Consider the following 22,937-nt stretch of genomic DNA (forward strand, 5'->3'; position numbering starts at 1 on the left):
TTTCTGCTCTCAACATTCAACTGATTGAGGGCGAAATATTTTCTTGGCATTGTCTTTGATTTCCACTTTGCTTTTTATCTAAAAAAAAATTTGTCTCATTATCATCACATTAGTGTAATGGAAACTTACTAATAATTTTTTTCTTAATTGTTCTTACAACGAAGGAGCAAGAGGTTAATTATTATGAACATAATATCTACATTCACCTTGTGTTACTACTCGGTTTAATATTCCTGTCACCTCACAAGTAGATCTGAGAGTACCCATTAGTTTCATTTGTAGAGTAAATTTTTCCTCCAGAATAATGATGTGCATAATAAACAGTTCATTTTATATTTGGATAGAATAGGTAACATTTTATAATTGTCTTCTAAAATATAGTATTTTGTGACTAAAACTATATACATATAAAGTGCTTTCTTTAATTTCTTTTTTTAATAATCTGGTTCTGACAATGTCAAATGACTATTTTGAAAATATTTTATTAATTCATTCATCAATCAATCATTCAATAAACATTTATTGATTGTTCTGCATAGCAATTTGTTAGGTCCTGAAAATATAAAAATTAATAAGCAAAGTTCCTATTCTCAAGTGCTCAGCTTTTAATCTTAGAATATTTTCTCTGCATGAATTTATCATTATTTATATGAAGGCAGACTAAAAAGGAAGCAGACCCAATTATATAACCACTTTCATTTCAAGTAGGTTATCACATGCTATACATATCAATTTGAAGCCATCAAATCCAGAACATTAAGCGATTTCATTCCCTAGTTGTAAAATCAATGTCCATTCCAAATTCAGACAGCTAAACATTTTAACTGGAAGTTTGTGGTTTATGGTTTGTGTGTGTGTGTGTGTGTTTGTGTGTGTACATATAAAACAATATTTCTAATTAGTCTTAAGAACTGACAGAAATGTGGGATCCCTGGGTGGCGCAGCGGTTTGGCGCCTGCCTTTGGCCCAGGGCGCGATCCTGGAGACCCGGGATCGAATCCCACGTCAGGCTCCCGGTGCATGGAGCCTGCTTCTCCCTCTGCCTGTGTCTCTGCCTCTCTCTCTCTCTCTTTGTGTGTGACTATCATGAATAAATAAATAAAATCTTAAAAAAAAAAAGAAAAAGAACTGACAGAAATGTAGGAGGTAATATTTTCTAACAAAACAGAACTGGTGTGCCTTTTGGAGTGATATGATAATTCCAAAAGAGAAATTGATGGTCTTTAATAGATATGCTAAGAAATCAAGTTCTTTAAAGCCACTGGTGAGATCACCAACAACAAGCTTTGTGTAGTTCTGAATGGGCTATGTTACTTAAGTTACTTTCAAATATATTTACACGGACATAATTACTTTTGATTATTTTAAGTGCTATAATTCTATGGAAGAAAATGTTTATTTTAGTACTTTCCCTTCTATTCTGTGTTCTTTCTAAATTCTATCCTAAAATTTTTCAACCATTTTAATAAAATTAAGTTCCTATTTTAGTGAGAGAGTTCTTCAATAATTAACACAGACTTTAATATAAAGTGTTACATAAAGCTTGACTCAGAATTAAGACAAGTTACTGATTTCATCTGTTTAAAATAACCACAAGGGTGCCTGGCTGGCTCAGTCAGTTAAGTGTCCTCTGCCTTTGGCTCAGGTGATGATCTAGGGTCCTGGAATCCAGCCCATGTCAGGTTCCCTGCTCAGCAGAGAGTCTGTTTCTCCCTCTGCCCCTCCCTCCTGCTAATGGTTGTGCTGTTTCTCTCTCTGTCTCCAATAAATAAATAAATTCTTAAATAAAATAAAATATAAAATAAAATAAAATAAAATAAAATAAAATAAAATAAAATAAAATAAAAAAGTAACCATAGTGGGCACCTGGGTAGCTCAGTTGGTTAAGCATCTGACTGTTGATTTTGGCTCAAGTCATAATCTCCTAGTCATGAGATGGAGCTCTGCATAGGGCTCCCCATTCAGTGGGAAGTCTGCTTGAGATCCTCTCTCTCTTCCTTCTGCCCCTCCCCCCTATAAATAACCACAATAATAATAACTATGTCAAGTCTGTTTCTATATTTTTGACAACCTAAAATAAATATGCACACAGATACAAATACATCCAGTAAACCTTAAAGTCATTTGTTACAAAGCTTAAAAACAGGAAATGTTTAAGGATATTTGGAGGAAAAAAGTAGTTAAATATTGATAATATAATTATTGACATTTTACGAAATAACATATTATTTATGTGCCAAAATGTCTATAGTTTATCAGTTATCCAGACTAGTGTAAACATGCACACAAAGTCACATAACTCTAAAGAAAAAACTGGAGAGTGTATCTAGGTGACTAGAAAACCCAGCGATCCTACCCAACTAGGACTTCTGATTTCTGTGGCAGCTCTAGAGAACTGCTTTATCTCACCAGAAACCCTGCTTCTTCCTAAGACAACAAATATGGCTCATTTTACAATTTTCTTCTTTTCCTTGGTAGTTTTCTCTGCTCTTCAATGAATGGCAACCTTTGAGATCTGAAATCAAGTTTCATTCCTGCCTTTCACTCCTTATTTAATAGTTATATAGTAATTGGCTGCTTATGTTCCAGTTACTGTGCTGGGTGCCAGGGAGATACTCAGTAGGGAATAAGACAAAAAAGTCCCTGAACCCATGATGCTTACAGTCTAGTTAGGGATACAGAAAATCAATGTGTGAAACAAGTATACACAAAAATTGGTGCTATGGCAGATAATACTTGAGTGGAAAAGCTTTAGATAGTTTAGAAAGATTTACTTAAAGAAATGTAACTTGAGTAATGAGAAAGGTGCCTAGGAGAGCCAACATGAGGACAGGGGAGAAAGAAAACACTAAGGAGGAGGATACACTATTCCAGTTAGAAGAAACGGTAAGATTAAAGACCATAATATAGAATACCTATTTTTTGAGAGTGCTAGGAGGGATAGTGCATCAAAGAGAATATAACATGGACAGGAAAGGAAGGCAGGTGTTAGGTAAGGTAGAAGAAAATATGCAAGAGCCCAAATGTGCAAGCCCATTTGTTGGCAGTGACAAGTAGTCTGTATTTTATTCTCAGAGTAAAGGTAAGCCTCTGAAGAACCTTTAAATAGAGAAGTGACTTGATATAGTGCACTTTAAATCTTGCTGACCAAAGTATGGTGAATATTCAGACACAGGCAATGGAGAACACCAATAGTCTAGATAAAAATGATGGAGGCTAAGACCAGGATACTTTCAGAGAGACAGAGAGAAATGGCAGATGGAAGATGAAATTTTGGAAAGGACTTTCTGATAGGGCTTGGAGTTAAAGAATAAAGAAATAGAGGGGTCAATGATGACTCTCTGTACATGGGAGATGACAGTTAATAGCTGATATAGGAGAGACTATGGGGAGAACTGTGTGGGATAGGAGCACAGATAGGTAAGTTGACAGTGGTAGGGAATAGAAATTTTATTTTACACAAGTTTAATATATGGGTGATGCTTAGAAGAGAACATATTAGGTAGGGGTTCAGATGTGTGAATGTGGAATTCTTAAGAAAGGTCAAAGCTGGGACAGGTCTAAGATGAAAAAGAAAAACTGGCCATTGATACAGGAAGAGTACCAAAAATTTATTCATTTCAAAGCAGAAAGGGAAAATTATTTCAAGAAAACAGAGTACTTTCACTGAAATGCTTAGTGAATGAAGACAGAAAAGTGTCTATTGGGTTTTTCCATGTGAAGGTCATACAGGGTGATCAATGTCATACTTAGCACGAATTATACCTCTTTATACATGTTGTCTTGGAGTAATGATTATTAAAAGCGCTCTTTTCACTCTAATAACACTATCAGTTACATGATAAAACTCCCTAATTACAGGTGATATTAATAAATGCTGTCTTGGTTGTGGACCATGGAAGCCAGATTGGATTGGATTGAAGAGTGAATGGCAGGTAACACAACTGAAATAAGCATGCCCTGGCTATCCACAGTTAAAAGGAATTTTCTAGCTATGTTTAACTCTGACCTTTCTGTGATTTATTTATTTTATTTTTGACAATTAGAGAACTGTTATCACTGATTTGTTTTAATTTGGTCAATTACATAAGAAATCATTTCACACATTATCATGGTGCTGTTTCAAATATTTTATTAAAATCTTGCAACAGTTTAATCTTTTTCTAAAAAAATGAAAACTTTTTAGCTTAAATTTGGGAAAATGAATTAGCATAGTGTTTCTTCACAGAAGCATAATAATTAATCATTAATGATTTGTTCCCATCGGGGGCAAAAAAAAAAAAAAAAAAACCACTGAACAGGATTATCAAGGAATTAACATTTCAATGGTTTCTAGAACTTTTCTACTATTCAATCTATGGGTGCCGTCTTAATGTATTCATTTTTAATGACATGTGGTGATCAATGAGGCTTTAACAATTAAAGTAACCTTCAAGGTCATACAGAGAGTAAGCCAAAGCTGCAGATAACTGACAACTTTAGAGAATGCTAACTTGGGGAGAGATTTCATGTGTACAATCTAAATGATACACATACCACATCATGCCATATGGATCCTAGTAAATGAACTGTGAAGACCCTTATGGAGCCATGCCACACTTCCCAGTTAGAGTGCTTTGAAACTTAACTTTGCTATTGTTATATCTTTTGATATATTCTGGTTATAAAAATGACCAAACTAGAAAAGATATTTGGCTATCCATTTTGAGAAAGTTTGTTACAGAAAAATGTTACATATTTTAAAACTAATAATACACAACTTAAAAAAAGCAATATACAGACTTGGCTTTTGATTCTGAATTCATTCCAATGAACATACAAATGAGAATCTACATTAAAGCAATGCATTAGTTATGCTTTGGAAATCCCTTCTACAAAATCACTTTTCACTAATAGAAGCAACTTTAGAAATAATTCTTAATAAAATGAGTCATTTTCAAATTATAAAAGGAATCTAAAAATATTTTTGAGAGTTGATCTTAGTATTAATTTTCAGAAATAGTAATAATGATGTTTTAAACATGTTTCTTAAAAGTGAGTTCACCTCTCAGCATACAACTGATTCCTAACATCTGACTTTCCTGAGATTTTGACTCAATAAGCTAATTACATTGTGGTGGTTTACAAATAAAGAAAGAAAGGAAGGAAGGGTGGAAGAAGAAAAGAAAGGAAGAAAGAAAGGATTGATTTAGAGTATCTTATTTAGCATTTCAAAATACATTAAAATGAATCCTAATACTTCAAGTTCATAAGAATTAAAATTTATCATTCAACCACTATCTTCAATATTGCAAGTTTCTTTTATAAAATAACACTAATCTTTGTTTATTTTTACATTTACATTTAAATGCTTAACAGAAACGCTTTACAAAAATCACAACCAGTACAACTTTGTTTTATCTACTTTGGCAAGACTTTTCTTTAGTATCTGTTTTCTCACATTAAGATATTTGGCTATCTGTAATGTAATATTAAAATTAAGAATTACCCATTTTCAGTTTGTTTTCAGTATGTTAATTAAATGTAATATTAAAATTAAGAATTACCCATTTTCAGCTTGTTTTCAGTATGTTTATATTAGTATAAGAGACAGAGTTCACCTTTTGGCAAAGCTAAGAGGAAAATGAAGAAGCCAGACAGATAGGATGTGAGTCAAGCTATTTCAGGTCAAATTAAAGAACATGGGTAATCAACCATTACTTGTTAAAATCTGCATTTGTGCTGTGCTAGTGTTTGTTTCCCTAGGTAGTTGGACCTCTGTAGGACATACATTTGGATGCCTCAGAAGTTGCCACTGAATTGTCATGATTCCAGCTATAACTTCTTGCTTCCTAAGAGCATGTGTTTGGAAGAAAAAAGCCAACTCTACTTTATGATCTTGTCTATTTCTAGCCTATGAGATATTATCTTGTTTAAGAAAATATCCAGAAAATTATTTTGAAATTAGTTTTTCTAAAAGAGAATGACTCAGCCTTCTGTTTTTATACTTTGAATTTTTATATCCTGGATGTGTAGTAAAATATCTAGATGTAATAACTTCCCCATAAACACACATGCATATAGCTACTATATGCTGCTTATAGTAACTTCCACATTTTCTACTGATGTTCCTACCTAAACTGTCCCCTAAACTCTGAAGGTTCAGGTGATCCCCAGGTTGAGCATCAGCTGCAGAACTTCCACAAGGTAAAGACTATGTCTTGTTTAAGGAAAAAATAAACAAAAATTCTGATGTTTAATTCATATATCAAGTACAACTAAAACTAGCTCTGTGTTCCTCTGCTTTGACTAATGATATAACAGCAATAACATTTTCTGAGATCAATTTCAGTAATTTTGTAATTGGTAATGTGTTTTTTTAAATGTTCAAATATAATGATGGGAAATGTCCTACTTTAAAAGCATAATTATTTTAACTTGTGTTTTAAAACAGTTTCTAAAATTGGTACAAATTTATTGGAGTATTTGTATAAATTGAGTTTAAAATCTATAACTTTAAAAATGATTAATTCCTAATTGGATTAACTGGCCCTTGCAGATTACATTTTAAAATTCTTATTTCCAAAGTTCAATGATAAAATTTCTCTCTTATTCACTATATTTTGCATTGAAAGAATATATGCCATGAGGGGAAAAAAAAGGTAGGTTTATGTTACAGGGACATTTTGCAGGCTCTATAAATATAGTTTAGAATAACTGAGTTGCTTATTCTTATTTTGTTCAAGTTGAAGTAAAATCATTATTCCATTGGCATGTTTTTCTTGACACTACTGACAGTGGTTAATGAAAAGATTAATGAAATAATGTACACATTTCATTAGAGAAAAAAATGTTTACTTTTTAGAAAGTGGTTAAATGGTTTATTTCTTTCCTTTTCCACCTCACTGATTTTCCAGCACTCTGTGACAAAGCAATCCTGCTCTGGCTGACACATGTCAAGTCCTTGGCTTTATTATTAATGTCTTCAAAAGAAGGACAAAACTTTGATGCTTACTGTGGTAACAACGTTCTAATTGTCCTGGTTCACTATCAAAGAATGATGTCTTTGTTTATACATACATACACATGCACATATACACATATGTTATTTCTTTCAGACTGTTCTGGTTTGAATGTACAATCTGAATGCTTATGTTCCCTACTAGTCAAACAGATTAAAAAGTTCAATGTTCTTAGTGTGAAGATGAAATTATTTATCATTCACAGGCACTGTGCACCCACATTTTAGGTAAGAAAGCTATCTATTGGAGGGCGCCTGGGTGGCTCAGGGTTCCAGCGTCTGCCTTTGGCTCAGGGCGTGATCCCAAAGTCCTGGGATCGAATCCCACATCAGGCTCCTTGCAGGGAGCCTGCATTTCCCTCTGCCTGTCTCTGCCTCTCTCTCTGTGACTCTCATGAATAAATAAAAAATCTTAAAAAAAAGAAAGTTATATATTGGGATAATTTCAGTCATAGAAACACAAATGATGAAGAGATTATTTACAATATGTAATTTGATATTGTATGCATTTTGAAGCTCGTTATAATTACTAAATAAACAGTATATATTATACATATATAAATTTCTATTTCTACTTTCTTCTTATAAGCAGCCCAGTGAACCACTTAGAGCCAAGATTCAAGAAATATAAATACCATAATTCAAATTAAACTATTAAGTGTTACAGACTTTGTTTACTAATTATTTTTTTTGTCTTTATCTCTAAAGGTAAACAGTTATCTTACTTCCTCTTGTAGAAATAGTTCTCATCTTGAATATTCTACATTGTTTTAACTTTCTTCCTAGGTGCAAAGTTAGAAAACCTTCTGCAGTTCGCTTTGCTATTTGGTGTATTCACATGAGTGAGTTCTAGCCAACAGAAAGTCAACAGAAGTGAGACATGATACTTCTAAGTCTCTTTCCATTAAACCATCCACCCATTTTCTGCCATGTTAACTGGAGGAGAATAATGTTTTCACTCAAAAACACACATCACACTGAAACTAATATAACTTGAACATGGTTTAATAAATTAACTCTTCAAAGATGTGGTAGGGGTTGGAAAGCCACATGGGATAGTACTGGATTCCAGGACCATAATATAATTACTCTGATACTGCTTCTGTATCTAAAGGCTATCAGGAACAGAAGAGTTATCAGAACTTGAAGGAGAAGGTCATCTGCAAAGAGTTGAAACCTTCACTAGAGAGAATGAACCAGCTCCTGGGACACTACACAAGGCCAAGGGAATATATAACTCAACATTAATCGTTTGCTTTTCAAATTACTTGCCAGTGTTCCCCAATGACTGAACCCTACAGGAAGCAGGAGGACAAGGGAGCTTGTATTAGTTGGCTAAACCTGCCTCAAAAAAAGATGAACAAACCAGGTGGCTTCAATAAATGAAATGTATTACTTAACAATTTTGTAGTCTTGGAAGTCCAAGATCAAGGTGTCAGTAGGGATGGTTCCTTCTGAGGGCTGTGCGGGAAAGTTCTATTCCAGGTGTCTCTCCTTGGATTGTAGAGAGCAGCCTTCATGGCTTTTTACATTGTCTTCCCTTTATGCTTCTCTCTCTGTGTCCTAATTTCTGCTTTTCATGAGGATACTGGTCACCCTGGATTAGGGCCCACTCCAATCAGTTTAACGTTATTACCTCTTCAAAGCCTCTATCTCCAAATGAAGTCACATTTTGAGATACTAGAAGTTAGGACATCAAACATAAATTCTGTAGGATCACAGTTCAAACCTTTACAAGCCCACAATGTAATTTATACAGGTCAATTCTGAAGGACTAGAGAAGAGAGAAAGAAACTATACAGTGGATCTGGAGAGGTGCAGAAACTTAGAATCTATTGTGTACTATATAGCTTTGCATACTGAATTAAGGAAAGCGAATATTTCTTTGATCATATTATCTGCTTCCCTTACTTAAAAATTCTCCAGTCAGTCTCTATTGCTTACGATGTAGTTCACAGTTCTTTTTTTTTTTTAATTTTATTTTATTTAGGATAGTCACACAGAGAGAGAGAGAGAGAGAGAGAGAGGCAGAGACATAGGCAGAGGGAGAAGCAGGCTCCATGCACCGAGAGCCCGATGTGGGATTCGATTCCGGGTCTCCAGGATCGCGCCCTGGGCCAAAGGCAGGCGCTCAACCACTGCGCCGCCCAGGGATCCCTAGTTCACAGTTCTTATTGTGGCATTTGACGACCTATATAATCCGACTGTCACTGCATTTGCAGACCTCATCCTCCCTGGTGCCTACCTAAAGGGTCTCAAATATGCATTTCCTTCCTTTCTTCATTTGATACTAAACTTACTTAAGAAGCATTCTTCTATCATCATCTAAGAGAAATAATGTTGTTATAGTAAAGGCTTTGTATCCAATTGAAAAAGTACTGGTTAATGTGTGGGTTTCATTGGTACATGTCAGTCTTCCTAAGTTTCATTCACAATTTTTATATCCACTAAGGCTTTTTTTTTTCAAAACTCACTATAATTTATTGTATGTCCACATGACTAAGCATAAACAGTAGCTGGTAAGCAATTCAAGAGTACCTGAAGATGTTCTCATTTGTTCTGTTTTATTTGGGTCTGTACATTTGTCAGTATAGGAGCAGCCTACCCAAAATCAAAGTGCCACACCAACAAATTCTCCATGAGACATCTCCAGGAGAACTGGTAGAGTTATGTAATTTACTTACAACTCAGGATGTACACTAAAAGTGTATGACTATGAAAGGAAATGAAAGGATTTTGTTGTTTCCTTTTTTTTTTTTTAAAGGCAGGGATTTACTTTTAATTGGTAGGCACATAAAAAACAAAACAAAACAAAACAAACAAACAAAACACTTCAAAGTCCCATACTTGAGGAGGTTAGAAGAGCCTAATTTATGTCTGTCTTTGAATTCCAAATCCTACATCTTTCAAGACAAAGGTGGATTATTTTTTTAAACATTTTATTTATCTATTTCAGAGTGAGTGAGAGAGACAGCAAGAGCCGGGAGAGGGGCTGAAGGAGAGGGAGAGGAAGAAGCAGATTCCCCACTTAGGAGGGAGCCCCACTGCAGGGCTCGATCCCAGGACCCGAGGATTATGACCCAAGCCTAAGGCAGAGGGTTAACCAACTGAGTCACCCAGGAGACCCAAGAACTAAGGTAGATATTAAGTAGGACTTTTCTTTATTCTAATTTTTATTTTAAAATTGTTATTTATTTATTTGAGATAGAGCAAGAGAGTGCACAAACCAGGAAAAGGGGCAGAGGGAGAGGGAGATGTGGACTCCCAGCTGAGCAGAGAATGCTATGCGGGGCTGTATCAGGACCCTGGGATCATGACCTGAGCTGAAGGCGGACACTTAACCAACTGAGCCATCCAGGAACCCCTAAGTAGACTTTAAATAGGTTAAAAAAAAAATCCTCATTATATATTGAATACAAGTTCTTTTATTGTAAAACTATATGGTATTAATATATATCATGATACATAATGACGGTATGATCATGTAATATATGCAATGATGTTTATAATACAAACACATGATATGTAACATAATTAATATAAATATAAGCATAATTATGATAAATATACCAACAGATATGGATGAAATGCAGCATCACACTCAGATTTGCATTTGCCTGAGAATATATGCACCACTATCTTAGGTTCTCTCAGCACCTCATGCTTAAATACACCTATGGCATTCAACAGTGGAGTAGCAAACGTATACCTATCTGTGCTGGTTTTTCCTTTTGATATACTACATGCTGCTGTTCATCAGCCTAACATCACAGCCTGGTTCTGTTTTCACTTTTCCTCCTTTCGTTAAAAGATGAGTAACAGCTCTAGCTAATTTCTCACCAAACTGGTTTCTAATATGTGTGCTTTTTAATATTTGCTAGTGTATATTTCACCAAACTTAAGCATTCCATATTTTCCTTCCTGCTTTTGTTAAGCTATGCAATCACACATTTCTTTTTTATTTCTTTTTTATTTATTTATTTATTTATTTATTTATTTATTTATTTATTTATTTATTTTTAGATTTATTTATTTATTCGTGAGACACACACACACACAGAGAGGGGCAGAGACACAGGCAGAGGGAGAAGCAGGCTCCATGCAGGGAGCCCGACGTGGGACTCGATCCCGGTCTCCAGGATCACGACCTGGGCTGAAGGCGGGCTGAAGGCGGCACTAAACTGCTGAGCCACCCAGGCTGCCCCACACATTTCTTTTTTAAAGGGGCCATGCTGCTCTGCAGAATATCTTGTTTTTCCTTATTCTTAAAATAATGAACTGTGTTACTTTTTCATGGAGGATATTTGTTTCATTCTTTCTGAGAGCACTTCATCGTGGACTGAGAGAAACCTTGCTACTCTTTTTCCTACAGTTCCATAAAAGCATGTGAGGAAAAATGCTTTTCTTATATTCATATTTAAGGGTAATGTCATTAACAGAAATGAGATACAAAAGTTAGAACTAGGAATGAAATGTTTGCATACAATTTAGCTTTACTTTAAAAAGTATGTTGGGATCCCTGGGTGGCGCAGCGGTTTGGCGCCTGCCTTTGGCCCAGGGCGTGATCCTGGAGACCCGGGATCGAATCCCACGTCGGCTCCCGGTGCATGGAGCCTACTTCTCCCTCTGCCTGTGTCTCTGCCTCTCTCTCTCTCTCTGTGACTATCATAAATAAATGAAAAAAAAAAAAAAAGAGTATGTTAATGGTAAAAAAAAATATGGTGACAGCATTCTTTAAATTTAAAATTGAAGATATATTTTTCCTTTTTACCTCTAAAGGTATATTTTAAAGGTATAAAAAATAAAATTAATGGAGGCCCACTCTTGTTCTTTATAGATGATAATCACAGACGAGAGTATATTTGTATAAATTTCCCATTACTTTAAATAAACCAATAACTTTTGAAAAAGAATTTCTAAATTTAGAGAATTTAGACTAGATACAATCAACTACTTGTTGATAAAAAATTAAAGCAACAAATAGTATGTAAATTGCAAAAAGAAAAAAAAGTCATATAACATAAAAGAAAGTGAGTTTTTAGTTGTTAAATATCCTTAAAGTAACCTGTGATAAGACCAGTGAAAAACAGGTACTCTTGGGGTTTTTGTAATGTTTTACATTTAATGTTTCTTTAAAGAAGATTTTAAATAGTATGTTGTCACTCTTAAAACACAGACCGGACATGTTATAATAGAAAAAAAAAAAGATCAGGTCAGGGGGCAGAGATTGTGGTTTTAATCTTGGCTTCTGTTAAAAAGAGAACCACAGGTTCAAAATAGAGTCATTTAGGCCAAGTCAGCAAGCAAGAGTTAACACCTAACGTAACTGCAGTTTTAACTCCCTAGGAATGTGACATTTGACCAGTCAACATAGTCAATACAAGAAAATTTACCGTTAGACACTTTCTATCCTACACAATGTATTCCTTGCTAATAAATTCTCCTTTTTCTAATGCCCTCTCTCTGACTTGAAAAACTTTGCTTTTGTGTAGCTCAGCAGAAAACCCCTCTACTTGCTAGATGGGATGTTATCCTCATTAAGAATCATTTAATAAGGTCAATCAGACCTTCAAATTTACTAGGTTGAATTTTTTGTTAACATTTCCTACTGACTAACAATGAGAAAGATGCCTATTTTCTTGAGCTTTAGTTTTCAAATGTGAAAAATGAGTGTTACGGACTGAATTATGTCCCCTGCAAACTTCCTGTGTTGAAGTTCCAACCCCCGGTGCTTCAGAATGTGACTATATTTGAAGACAGGTTTTTAAAGAGGTAAGTAAGTAAAAATGAGATCATAAGGTTGGGCTGTAATCCAACATGACTGATATCTTTATAAGAAGAGGAAATTAGGACACAGATACACACACAAAAAAAATACGATGTGAAGACACAGGAATAAGACAACCAACTATAAGTGAAGGAGAGGGTCTCAAAAGAACCAACCCTGCTGATACCTTGATTTTACACTTCCAGCCTCCTGAATTGTGAGAAAATAAATTTCTGTTGCTTGAGTAACTCAATCTGTGGTACTTGGTATGGCAGCCTGACCAAATCAATATAATGGCTTTATGAATCTTACTAGGATTAAAACAGTTACTTGCTTATAAAACATCTGACATATGGTAGTTGTTTAATGTGTGCTATTAGCATTGTTCTTACAGCTGAAAGTCTTTCATTGGGCAGGTCATTTATAATTCTTATCTTTGTCTTATCTTGAATATACAGCAATTCTTTTAGGGTTAAGAGATCAAATTATATTATGTTTCTATAGCATGGGTCATAAGGTCTATGCCGTAAAACATATTCGTAGGTTTGGAATAGGAGCAGCCTTGCAATTGTGCCATTTCTTTAACTATGTCCTTTTCTGTATTTAATCTGTGTTTAAGTTTGTAAAATGTAGGTAATAATTATACTTGTCCTTAACAATAAATAAATTCATATATGTAATACAATTACTGCCTGACACATTATTGGTGTTTAATAAACTTTAAGTATGATTACTGTGTTTTCAATGATTTTTTTTAACCCTTTTTCTTAACATATCATAGGCCAGGAAAGTTTCTTCTTGTGTACCATTTTGTTTCTTACATCACTTCTTATCTGTCTTTCTTTGAGGGGGCAAAATAAGTCTTTCATAATTTATTTTTACTGCTGCCCTAATACTCATACACCTGCTTTACCTTCAGATGATGGTAGTGTCTGCCCAGGAAAATTGTTAACTTGGCTAAAATGGCATTTCCCAAAGTGCACTGCCCCCAATGTTAGTTACTCAAAAGGTTAAAATGCTAAAGAAATATACTAAAGGATTCTGTGCCCATATTTTGAGTTAAGCGAAGAAAATGAGGCTTTATTAAATAGCATCTTAGGGCTCTTAAAAAGCTCTTGTGCATTTTGAACAAAGGAGGTATGTGCGATGTAGCCTTTCCTTAATTTAGTCAGTAGTAGACGGTTTTTAGGTGAGTTTTCCATAAAAACATTCTTCTAGAGAATAGAATTTGGCAAGTTCTGGCTGAAGGAAGGTAGAATATCCGTAAGATCTCCAAATAACTTCTTTACAAGTCTGTTTTGGCCTGTTTTCCTCTTTATTTGTTTTAAATAGATAATTATTATTACTAAATAATAATATATTGTTACAACCAAATAACTTATTATAGTCTATATACTGGATTAGGACTGTGGTTAAGTATCTTAAAGCACCATTTAATTAAAAAATAGTGTAGGGAAGCAAAATACTAATATAAAGGCATTAATTCTATATTAAAAATTAAGCCTTACTATATACATCAAAGGAAAATTAAGGCAAAATATCATTTTCCCTTGTCCAGAGTGGCAAAATGATATCTGATGTTGGTGAAGGTGTGGGGATAGAGTCACCTTCAATCACAGCTTTTGGGAATATAGTAATATACATGTTCATTTTCTATCTGGACTGTGGTATAATGAATCATTTTAATTTTCTTCTTTATGTTTTTTCTGGATGTTATAAATTCTCCACAGTTAATGTGCTTAAGTTTGCTTACTAAAAGAAATATCACTTTCATTTGTTTTTATGATTCTCTAATTTGAAAATAATATGAAACTTTCAGGGCTTCTTTGTAAAGCTGCTTCTATAACTTCATTGATAATATAACCCCTATAACATTCTTTCCTCAGTACTATTTTAGGACATAGAAAAAAGACGGAATGACTTGCTAAACGTTAATTTGCATACAAGCTTTGTGAATACTAATCACTATAACCTTGTCTTTATAAAAGGCAAAAACAATATCCAGAGGAATTTAAGTGTTAAAGAAATTCTTTTAAATGTAGAAGAAAACAGGCGTATATTACCTGATAAGCAGTGTATACTTCTGTCCATCATCTACTTTAATTGTAGTGTTAATGCTTCTCAATTTTGCTTCACCAGCACAGAAAAAGTAGTACTATAGAGAAAAAAAAGAAAAGGTTTTCTTTAGTTTTTCACTATGAAATTAACACTTTATATTTGTATCAGACTTAGAATTTACTAATAATTTTTATATTGCTTTGGAGTCAAGGGGTCTGAAACTTAGAAAAGTGACAGTGCAATGTATACAACTAATAAAAGCCAGAATTCAAACAGATAAATGTTAAAGTATCAGATACACATATATGCACCATACATGTGTATGCATACACACATACACACACACACTATGCTTGTTTCTTACCAGTATTCTGGGGAACATATGTGAGGAAGGCAGCTTTTTCTGCTAGCCAAAAGCAACTGTTATTGGCAAATTTCCTTAGATATTACCAATTGAGCAATGTGAAGACCAGTGAATACAATCTAGAGGGTGATGTTAGTGTTCAAGGAAGGGAACTTTAAAGATTATGGAAATTAACCATTCATTCTAAGCTTCCTGAGGCTTGTTGGGGGGTGGATCTTTGTCAGATTACTACTAATTGAATAATAGTTTAAAAGGGGGCAGATCATGTCTATAACAGGTACATTTGATCAGGACCCCCTGGAAATTCCACAGGTGGGCTGCAGTGGCCTATTCACCCTCTAAACAGCGTATGCCTGCATGTGTATTAGTTATATTACAGTTATTCTTTCCCAGAAAGGGACTTATCATATCTGCAAGAAATCAATAACACACATGTAAGTTAAAGAAACACAGTTACATCGTGGTTCATAACTTCTGTGCATCTAGCCATATATGTGTTTGTATATCTATATACCTATATCTATATCTGTATCTATATATATTTTAAGAGGAAGAATAGGAGGAGGGCAGGGACAGGAGAGGGAGAGAAAGAATCTTAAGCAGGCTCCACATTCAGCATGGAGCCCAACGTGGGACTCTATCTCACAACCCTGAGATCATGACCAGAGCCAAAATCAAATTGGATGCTTAACCAACTGAGTCACTTGGGTGTCCTACATCTAGCTATATTTAAATTGATAGATCTAAAATTTCCTACATATAATCTAAAGATAAATATTATGCTATATATTTAAAATTTACAATATTTGGCCATTGCAAAAGATTCTTTTCCTTTACAAAATTATCTACTATTAGTTGACTTTAAGAAATATGTTTAACAGTATATTTAAATATTAATAATAAAATATAAAATGTTAAACAGCATAATCACATTTTGAGATTTTCAAAAACAAGTCGACCTACATGAACTTTGCAGGGAAAGTAGTTGCATAACATTTGGCTATACATTCTTTTCAAGCTCTGTGTAACTAGGTAAAAGTCAGTGTTTATTAAGTTCTTATTCTATACCTAGTATACAACTGATGTGACCAGAGAGAATATTTAATATTTTTAATAGCATAAATATTGATTTAGCTGTTTCTTATATATAATATTCGAAGTTCTACATTGTTAATGAAGATAGTTATTTGAACTTAAATAATAATGTACTGACCAACAGAGAGTTTGTTTATGTCTGTAAGAAGGTTAGTCTCCTTGATTTGTTCAAATATATCAGAAAATGCTTATTCAGGTACTACTAAGTCTTGTTAATTCCCTATTATCTTCAGAGCTGTCAAAGTCAAATAAATATAAAATACTTAATGGGCATTTCTATTATTTTTAATTGAATTTTTCTTTTATTATAAATAGCTCCTTTATGATATACATATTATGATATATAGACTACATATATATAGTGACTATTTACTGAGTGATTGCTTCGCATCACAGATGATTAAAACACCTTGTAAGTAACAACTGATTGCTTCCTTACAAAACAAACAAAAATCTAGAAGTAGGTACTATTCTTTTATTAGTTCCATTATTTAGAGGTAGAAACTGAGGTGAAGTGGTTTGCCCCTCGCCAGGGAGGCACAGTGATTTGCAATACAACTAATAAGTCTGGGGACTGGTGTTTGAGTTTCAACAATGGACATTATCTATGTACTTAATTCCTTGTTATTAGAAAGAGCCAATAAAATGTTTTTAAAAACTGGTTCAAAAAAATTTTAATTAAAAAATCAAGTTTCATATTATTAAACTTTCCTAAAACTTAAATTTCCTAAAAAAAGAAAAAAACATTTGACTAACAACTCTGCATTTCTAGAATGGGTCTTAATTATGATCACTGTGGAAGTGCAACCATAAATATGTCTTTTTGTGAAAACTGTAACATAAATGCATTCCTCATATGATTATACTTTAAAAATAGATGAAGAAATTGGAGCATAGTCTCAACAAATCATAGCGGAACAAGGAAAATCTTAAAATCATGAAGATAGAATAACACTGAAATTTCCCTTAAATCATTCCAAGGAAGCAGCGATGTGAGCAGAAAGAACAAGAATTCTGGCTTTACACAACAAAGTAAAAATTCTTTATCTACATTTCTTAAAAGAGTTCCAAAAGCGTGTATAATACCAAAAACTCTGTGAGAAGCAGTTTTGTGAGATGCAGAGAGAAAATACCTAAACTTCGCATTTGATTAATATGTCCCAGACATCTTTCTACGTGTTTATATGCATGTACTTTATTTACTCGTATTACATTTACATCACAACATTTATTCATTTACTAATTTGAACCTCACAGCAATCTTTATTACCCTCATTTTACAAGTGAGTAAATTTAAGCACAAAGCGCTTAAGTGACTTGCAAGGTCTCAAAGCTCCTAAGTGGCAGAGCTGGGCTCCAAACTGAGTCTAGCTCTAGAGCCCATGATCTTAATGAATCTTCTCAAGATGGAGGCTGACATAGAATTTCATTTATTTATTTATTTATTTATTTATTTATTTATTTATTTGACATAGAATTTCAATTCAATAAACGATAGTAATTATTACAGACATATCAATATATATCCTTTGTCATAAAACCTAAAGAAAAGAAATTCTTTTTTTTAATAATAAATTTATTTTTTATTGGTGTCCAATTTGCCAACATACAGAATAACACCCAGTGCTCATCCCATCATATGTTCTTACTCATTTGGGGAATATAAATAATAGTGAAAAAAAAGAAATTCTACATGTCTTTTTAAACCATTGTGGTTTTAGAATTCCTCAATGTCTTGATTCAACCTATTATGAAAGTATTTTCATTCATTTGAAAGTGAAAGAAGTCTCCAATGATTCATTGTTTCATAAAATATTTTCTTCCACAGTCCCTTAAGTCTCTGGTAATTCCTCATAATGTCTCTTGGAGATGTCCCAGTGATGTTCTCTAGCTGAGACAGACACTTAGTTAATGGGAGTTGAGTCTAGGGCAGAAAAATGTACTGAAGGGAAACATTTTGAGTGTGGCCAGTGTTCAATATTATGTGTGTTTTTTAATTTTTTACATTTGGTCTCTACATTTCTTTCTGCTTGTTATAAGATTAATGGAAAATTTTGGTCTTTAGTTGAGGAAAATGCTATAGAGCAGAGATCAACAAACTTTAAGGGTAAGAATGATTCTGAGGATTCCTTACTGTATTCTATTTATTTTATAATTCTATTTTCTTACTCCTGTTTTACCTGCTCTATAATCAATTGGAAGTTATACAAGAAAAAAAAGAGTGTTTTAATTCTTCACTGAATCCTCAGAACCTGGCAAAATGATTGATAATAGATAAATGTTCAATGAATGAGTGAACATATACATGAATGAATAAAAATACTACTGCTACTAATTGGTGCATCTGGCTGATATTTACTAATGGCATCAGACTTTGTACTAAATAATATATATGAGTTTATATTACTTAAGAAAGATGAACATTTAAAGAAAATCGAACTGGAATATGGCTTATTTAATTTATAAGGTATAACTCACTGTTTCAGGGAAATTCACAAATTTAAATCATATCAGAAAAGAAATGGTAGATAAAAATACAGTATTATGTTTCATATATTACTCTATGTTGAGTTTATTGGCTTACTGCAGTGATGAGTTTGATGACTTCCTAAATCGGGGTATTTACAAGAATATGAGTTGATTTGTTAAGGCAGAATGGTGTTGAAAGAAGAGCAAACTTGGATTTTTAAAAAGGGTTGTTATAAAGACTACCGTGTGTTAAATCCATATCTCAAAGTTTTTGATCTCAGAAACTCTTTGTGCTCTTAAAAATTACTGAGGACCCCAAAGAGTTTTTGTTTACTGGGTTATGTTTGTCAATAATTATAATGCTAAATTTTATTTATTTTTATTTTTTAAAGATTTTATTTATTCATAAGAGACACAGAGAGAGAAAGGCAGAGACACAGGCAGAGGGAGAAGAAGGAGCCTCAAGGAGGGGAGCCTGATGTGGGACTCAATCCTGGAATTCCAGGACCATGCCCTGAGCCAAAGGCAGACACTCAACCACTGAGTCACCCAGGAATCCCATAATGTTAAAATTTAAAACAGACATTTTTAAAATACAAAAATGTGTAAGTACACATTACATTAATGATCAGAAAGATGACATCTCACATGACATGAAGTCTCTGAAGAACTCCACTTATGAGAATAAGAGTGAAAAAGGCAAATAACAGTATTTTTATGAAAGTAGTTTTTCCCTTAAGGATTGTCTGAAAAAATTTTAGGGCTCCCCAGATCACATCTTCCATTAAAGATATAAAAAAATGGTGGCAATTTCTATCATTGGGATACTTGGAAACACCACAGTGGAAAAAAGGTTAAAAACAGAGAATTAAAGCTATTTAAAATACTCTATTTTGTTATATAATATTGAACACAAAATTACAAAAACATAACACACAGACTACTGGTGGTTATAAAAGACATATTTAAGATAAAATTTTGAGAATAACCACTAAAGAATCAGAACTTTCTAAAATTCCTTTAAATGAAATAAATGTAGTAACTTACCTGTAAAGTACCATTTCCAATAAATAATTGAATTAAAAACCCATCTACTGAATCTGAGTCTTGCTTGAGATACAGCAGGAGTCCATAGGAGTTGAAGGTCTGAAATTCTAGTGATATGCTATTTTGTGGATTTAACAACACTTTCTGAAATTCTAGATATGAATCTCCATAATAACAAGCACAGTTGAAATCTGTGGAGTCAGAAAGAAAATACAATTTAGGTTGGAGTTGAATATTCAATACTTGGGTTCACATTAACATTAGCATAATATCTTCTGAAGTGGCTCATACTTGACTCTTTTCTGCCTGCTACAAGCCTGGGTACCAGTTTCCTCTGCCATAGTCACAGTGCTTTATCATAATTTCTATATACTGGGGGCTTCGTGATCAAATCTCACTGGAAGGCAGGAGTATCTAGATGATTAATCTTCAACAGTGCATTCAGCTATACTTTATGTTACAGGTCAACAGAAATTGGAATATTTTCTAAAGAAGTTCTTATTCACTGTATATATAACATGTTGGTACCAAATTATGATTTATGTCATTACTGTTAATTTAATTGAGTAGCTTTTGAAGGCTGATAAGAGATTATTGAGAAGTAAAGGAATTGTCATCTTTTTGTAGCAACACTATTTTAACTGAACTTCCTTAAAAATGATCACTCCCTTGTTCTTTTTTTCCTCATCTTCTGAATGATTCTATTTTAATTAGCCTTAATCTTTGAAATGAAATATAGACACTTTGAGTAAAATATCTGGACAATTTACATTTCTTAAATTTATAAATAGGTGATTAATGATACCTAGTTAGTTTACTCCTTTAATGTTACTTTCCATTATTAAAATTTGCTTCTGTTTGATTAAAAAGTTGACTGATTGTTTTACGATATTTCTGTAACAATAGATATGAGTTATCTCCTTTCGCTTCTTCCCTTCTGCTCCTCCTTTTGCGATAAATACACAAACTCCCTTTAGAATTTCTAATGTTTTATTCTTTTACAATTAATACAAATGATTATTCATGAAACTTTTAGTTTGCTGCCCACCATAAGATAACACTCTTTTAAAAATCTGTACTTTAAATCTTCTACAGAGTTTATATCCTATGTGGTGTTTTTTATTTTAAATTTTCAACAAAGTTTTCAAAATATTGTGTTATATATTCAAACTTGTAAAACACTCTAACGAAATAATCAGCTAAACTTCAAAGAATTTCTTCTTTCAACTAGAAATAAGAAATTTCAAAATACTTCCTGAAAAGTGTACTTTGTAGACATAAAAGCATATGAGATTTTTTTAATAAAAAATTCATTGGTGAAGGTGGCTCAAAGATGGAAAATATTATCAATGTGTATTTAATTTTGATATCTTAACTACTTCAATTGTTATGTGAAATAAACAGATATTTGTTCATTATAGAGTTTAATAATGATGCTGCCTGCATAGTGCAATAAAGTTTCACATATTAAGTAATTTTAAAAGGTTTCAGCCACTTATTTGAATGAATTGGGAATGGAGACAAATAGCCATTTGATTTAAAGTTCAAAATGTCAAAGAGCATGAACTATTTTCAGACGAAAACTAGTATTACATGAATAGACCCAACATTGGTGAAAGGAAGAAACTACTATTTATTTTTAAGGATTTTGGAAAGATACAATCCAAATGACAATAGCAAACTCAAAAATTTTAATTTCATTGTTTTGTCTTTTTATGGACTAATTTTTTAAAACTTAAGTTGTTTTATGTGACTAGTGCTTTACATGAAAACCTACACATGCACCCATTTGTAAGGTATATGAGGTCAAGAGCCATATATGTTTGGTTCATCATTCTGTGCCAAGTGCTTGGTTTTCTCAAGCTTGTGAAACCATACTATCTCTTACAAAAACTATAACTTTTGTTTAAATGTATTGAGAAAATTGAATTGTGTTTTGTTTGGATAAAGAAAATCATGAAATATTTTACATAAAGCCATAGTAATTTGACCATATTTCTAGTGTTTCCTATTCACATGCATGAATACAGATTTTATTTTACATTTTTAGCAAAGACAATCAAATAAAAAGAGTGGTGACAGTAAGCAATGAAGTTTTATGAAGCAAGAGTAAGTGTAGAGGCTATTTCCAGTAATGATGTACTAGAGTAAAATAATAATGCAACACATTTTTCATTATCTACAATTAAATAAGTTCCTGCCTTTCAGTTTTCATCTTTTCAAAAAGAAGAATCTATCTGAATTGTATATCCTCACATTATAATTATACCTTTGAGTGAGTTTGTATGCTTTTGGGACATATAACCAGAAAGCCCAATTCAAGGTAGCTTCAGAAATAAAGAAATTCAATGGCTTAAGTAAAAGCAACTTCAAGAATAAGGTGGGCTTTCAGATGGACTCTAAAAAGCTCAGTTCATTCCTCAGAGGAGACCTAGATTTGCTCTGTCCCTCCATTCTGCTATTCACATGGGAATTTCTAAGCAGCCTTGTCTTCTTCTGATTCTAATATGGTGGGCAGTGGTAGTTTAAATGACATACTTCCACATTTGTGTCCCATCGCTCAGTTTCCTATGTTTTCAAGAAAGGAAGAATTTTCCCAAGTATAGAATGAACCTTTCCTAGCAGTTAACTGGCTAGAACTGGTCACTGATTCTACTGTGGAGGGTGGAGTAAATTTCTATTGAGACCTGTGGGGAGGAATTCATAGTGAACAAAATTTGTATTCTGCTTGGAAGAATACTAAAAATCTAATCCCAGTATTTCCCCAGATTCATGCCATATTTCCTGGCTAATAATAGCTGACTGTCAGATTCAAAGACTCAAAGTACTCTATTACATGTCCAAGCTAGAACTTCCAATTTCCTGTGTCTGCTGCTCCCTTCTGAGATGATAGTTCTTGCCTTCATTTCCAATAGCACATACAGAGTACAAGGATGATTCTAGCCATACACAAAACATATTTAAAATTTAATTGTTGCTAGGTGGAGAGTTGCCAAAAATTTTTTGACACCTAATTATTTTATTTTCCAGTGCATACTGACCCACAACCATTCTCACTACATGAAGGTAAAGTAAATTTTAAAGCAATTTTAGTGAAAAATAAGAAGTCAATAACCCTCCCCTCCCCTACTGTACAA

General features: G+C 33.3%; 1 protein-coding gene across 1 annotated transcript in view; it reads right to left on the reverse strand.

The window, feature by feature from the left end:
• The window catches only part of EYS (eyes shut homolog), a 1,522,493-nt gene that overhangs the window by 571,011 nt on the left and 928,545 nt on the right, over nt 1-22,937 (reverse strand). The window contains exons 24-25 of the mRNA XM_025419151.3: nt 19,801-19,991; nt 14,831-14,922 (exon numbers count right to left, since the gene is read on the reverse strand). Of these exons, the coding sequence (XP_025274936.3) occupies nt 14,831-14,922; nt 19,801-19,991 (283 nt within the window). The remainder of the gene's footprint in view (nt 1-14,830; nt 14,923-19,800; nt 19,992-22,937) is intronic.

The sequence above is a fragment of the Canis lupus genome, chromosome 12 (assembly GCF_003254725.2).
Source record: "Canis lupus dingo isolate Sandy chromosome 12, ASM325472v2, whole genome shotgun sequence".
In the NCBI taxonomy this organism is placed as follows: Eukaryota; Metazoa; Chordata; class Mammalia; order Carnivora; family Canidae; genus Canis; species Canis lupus.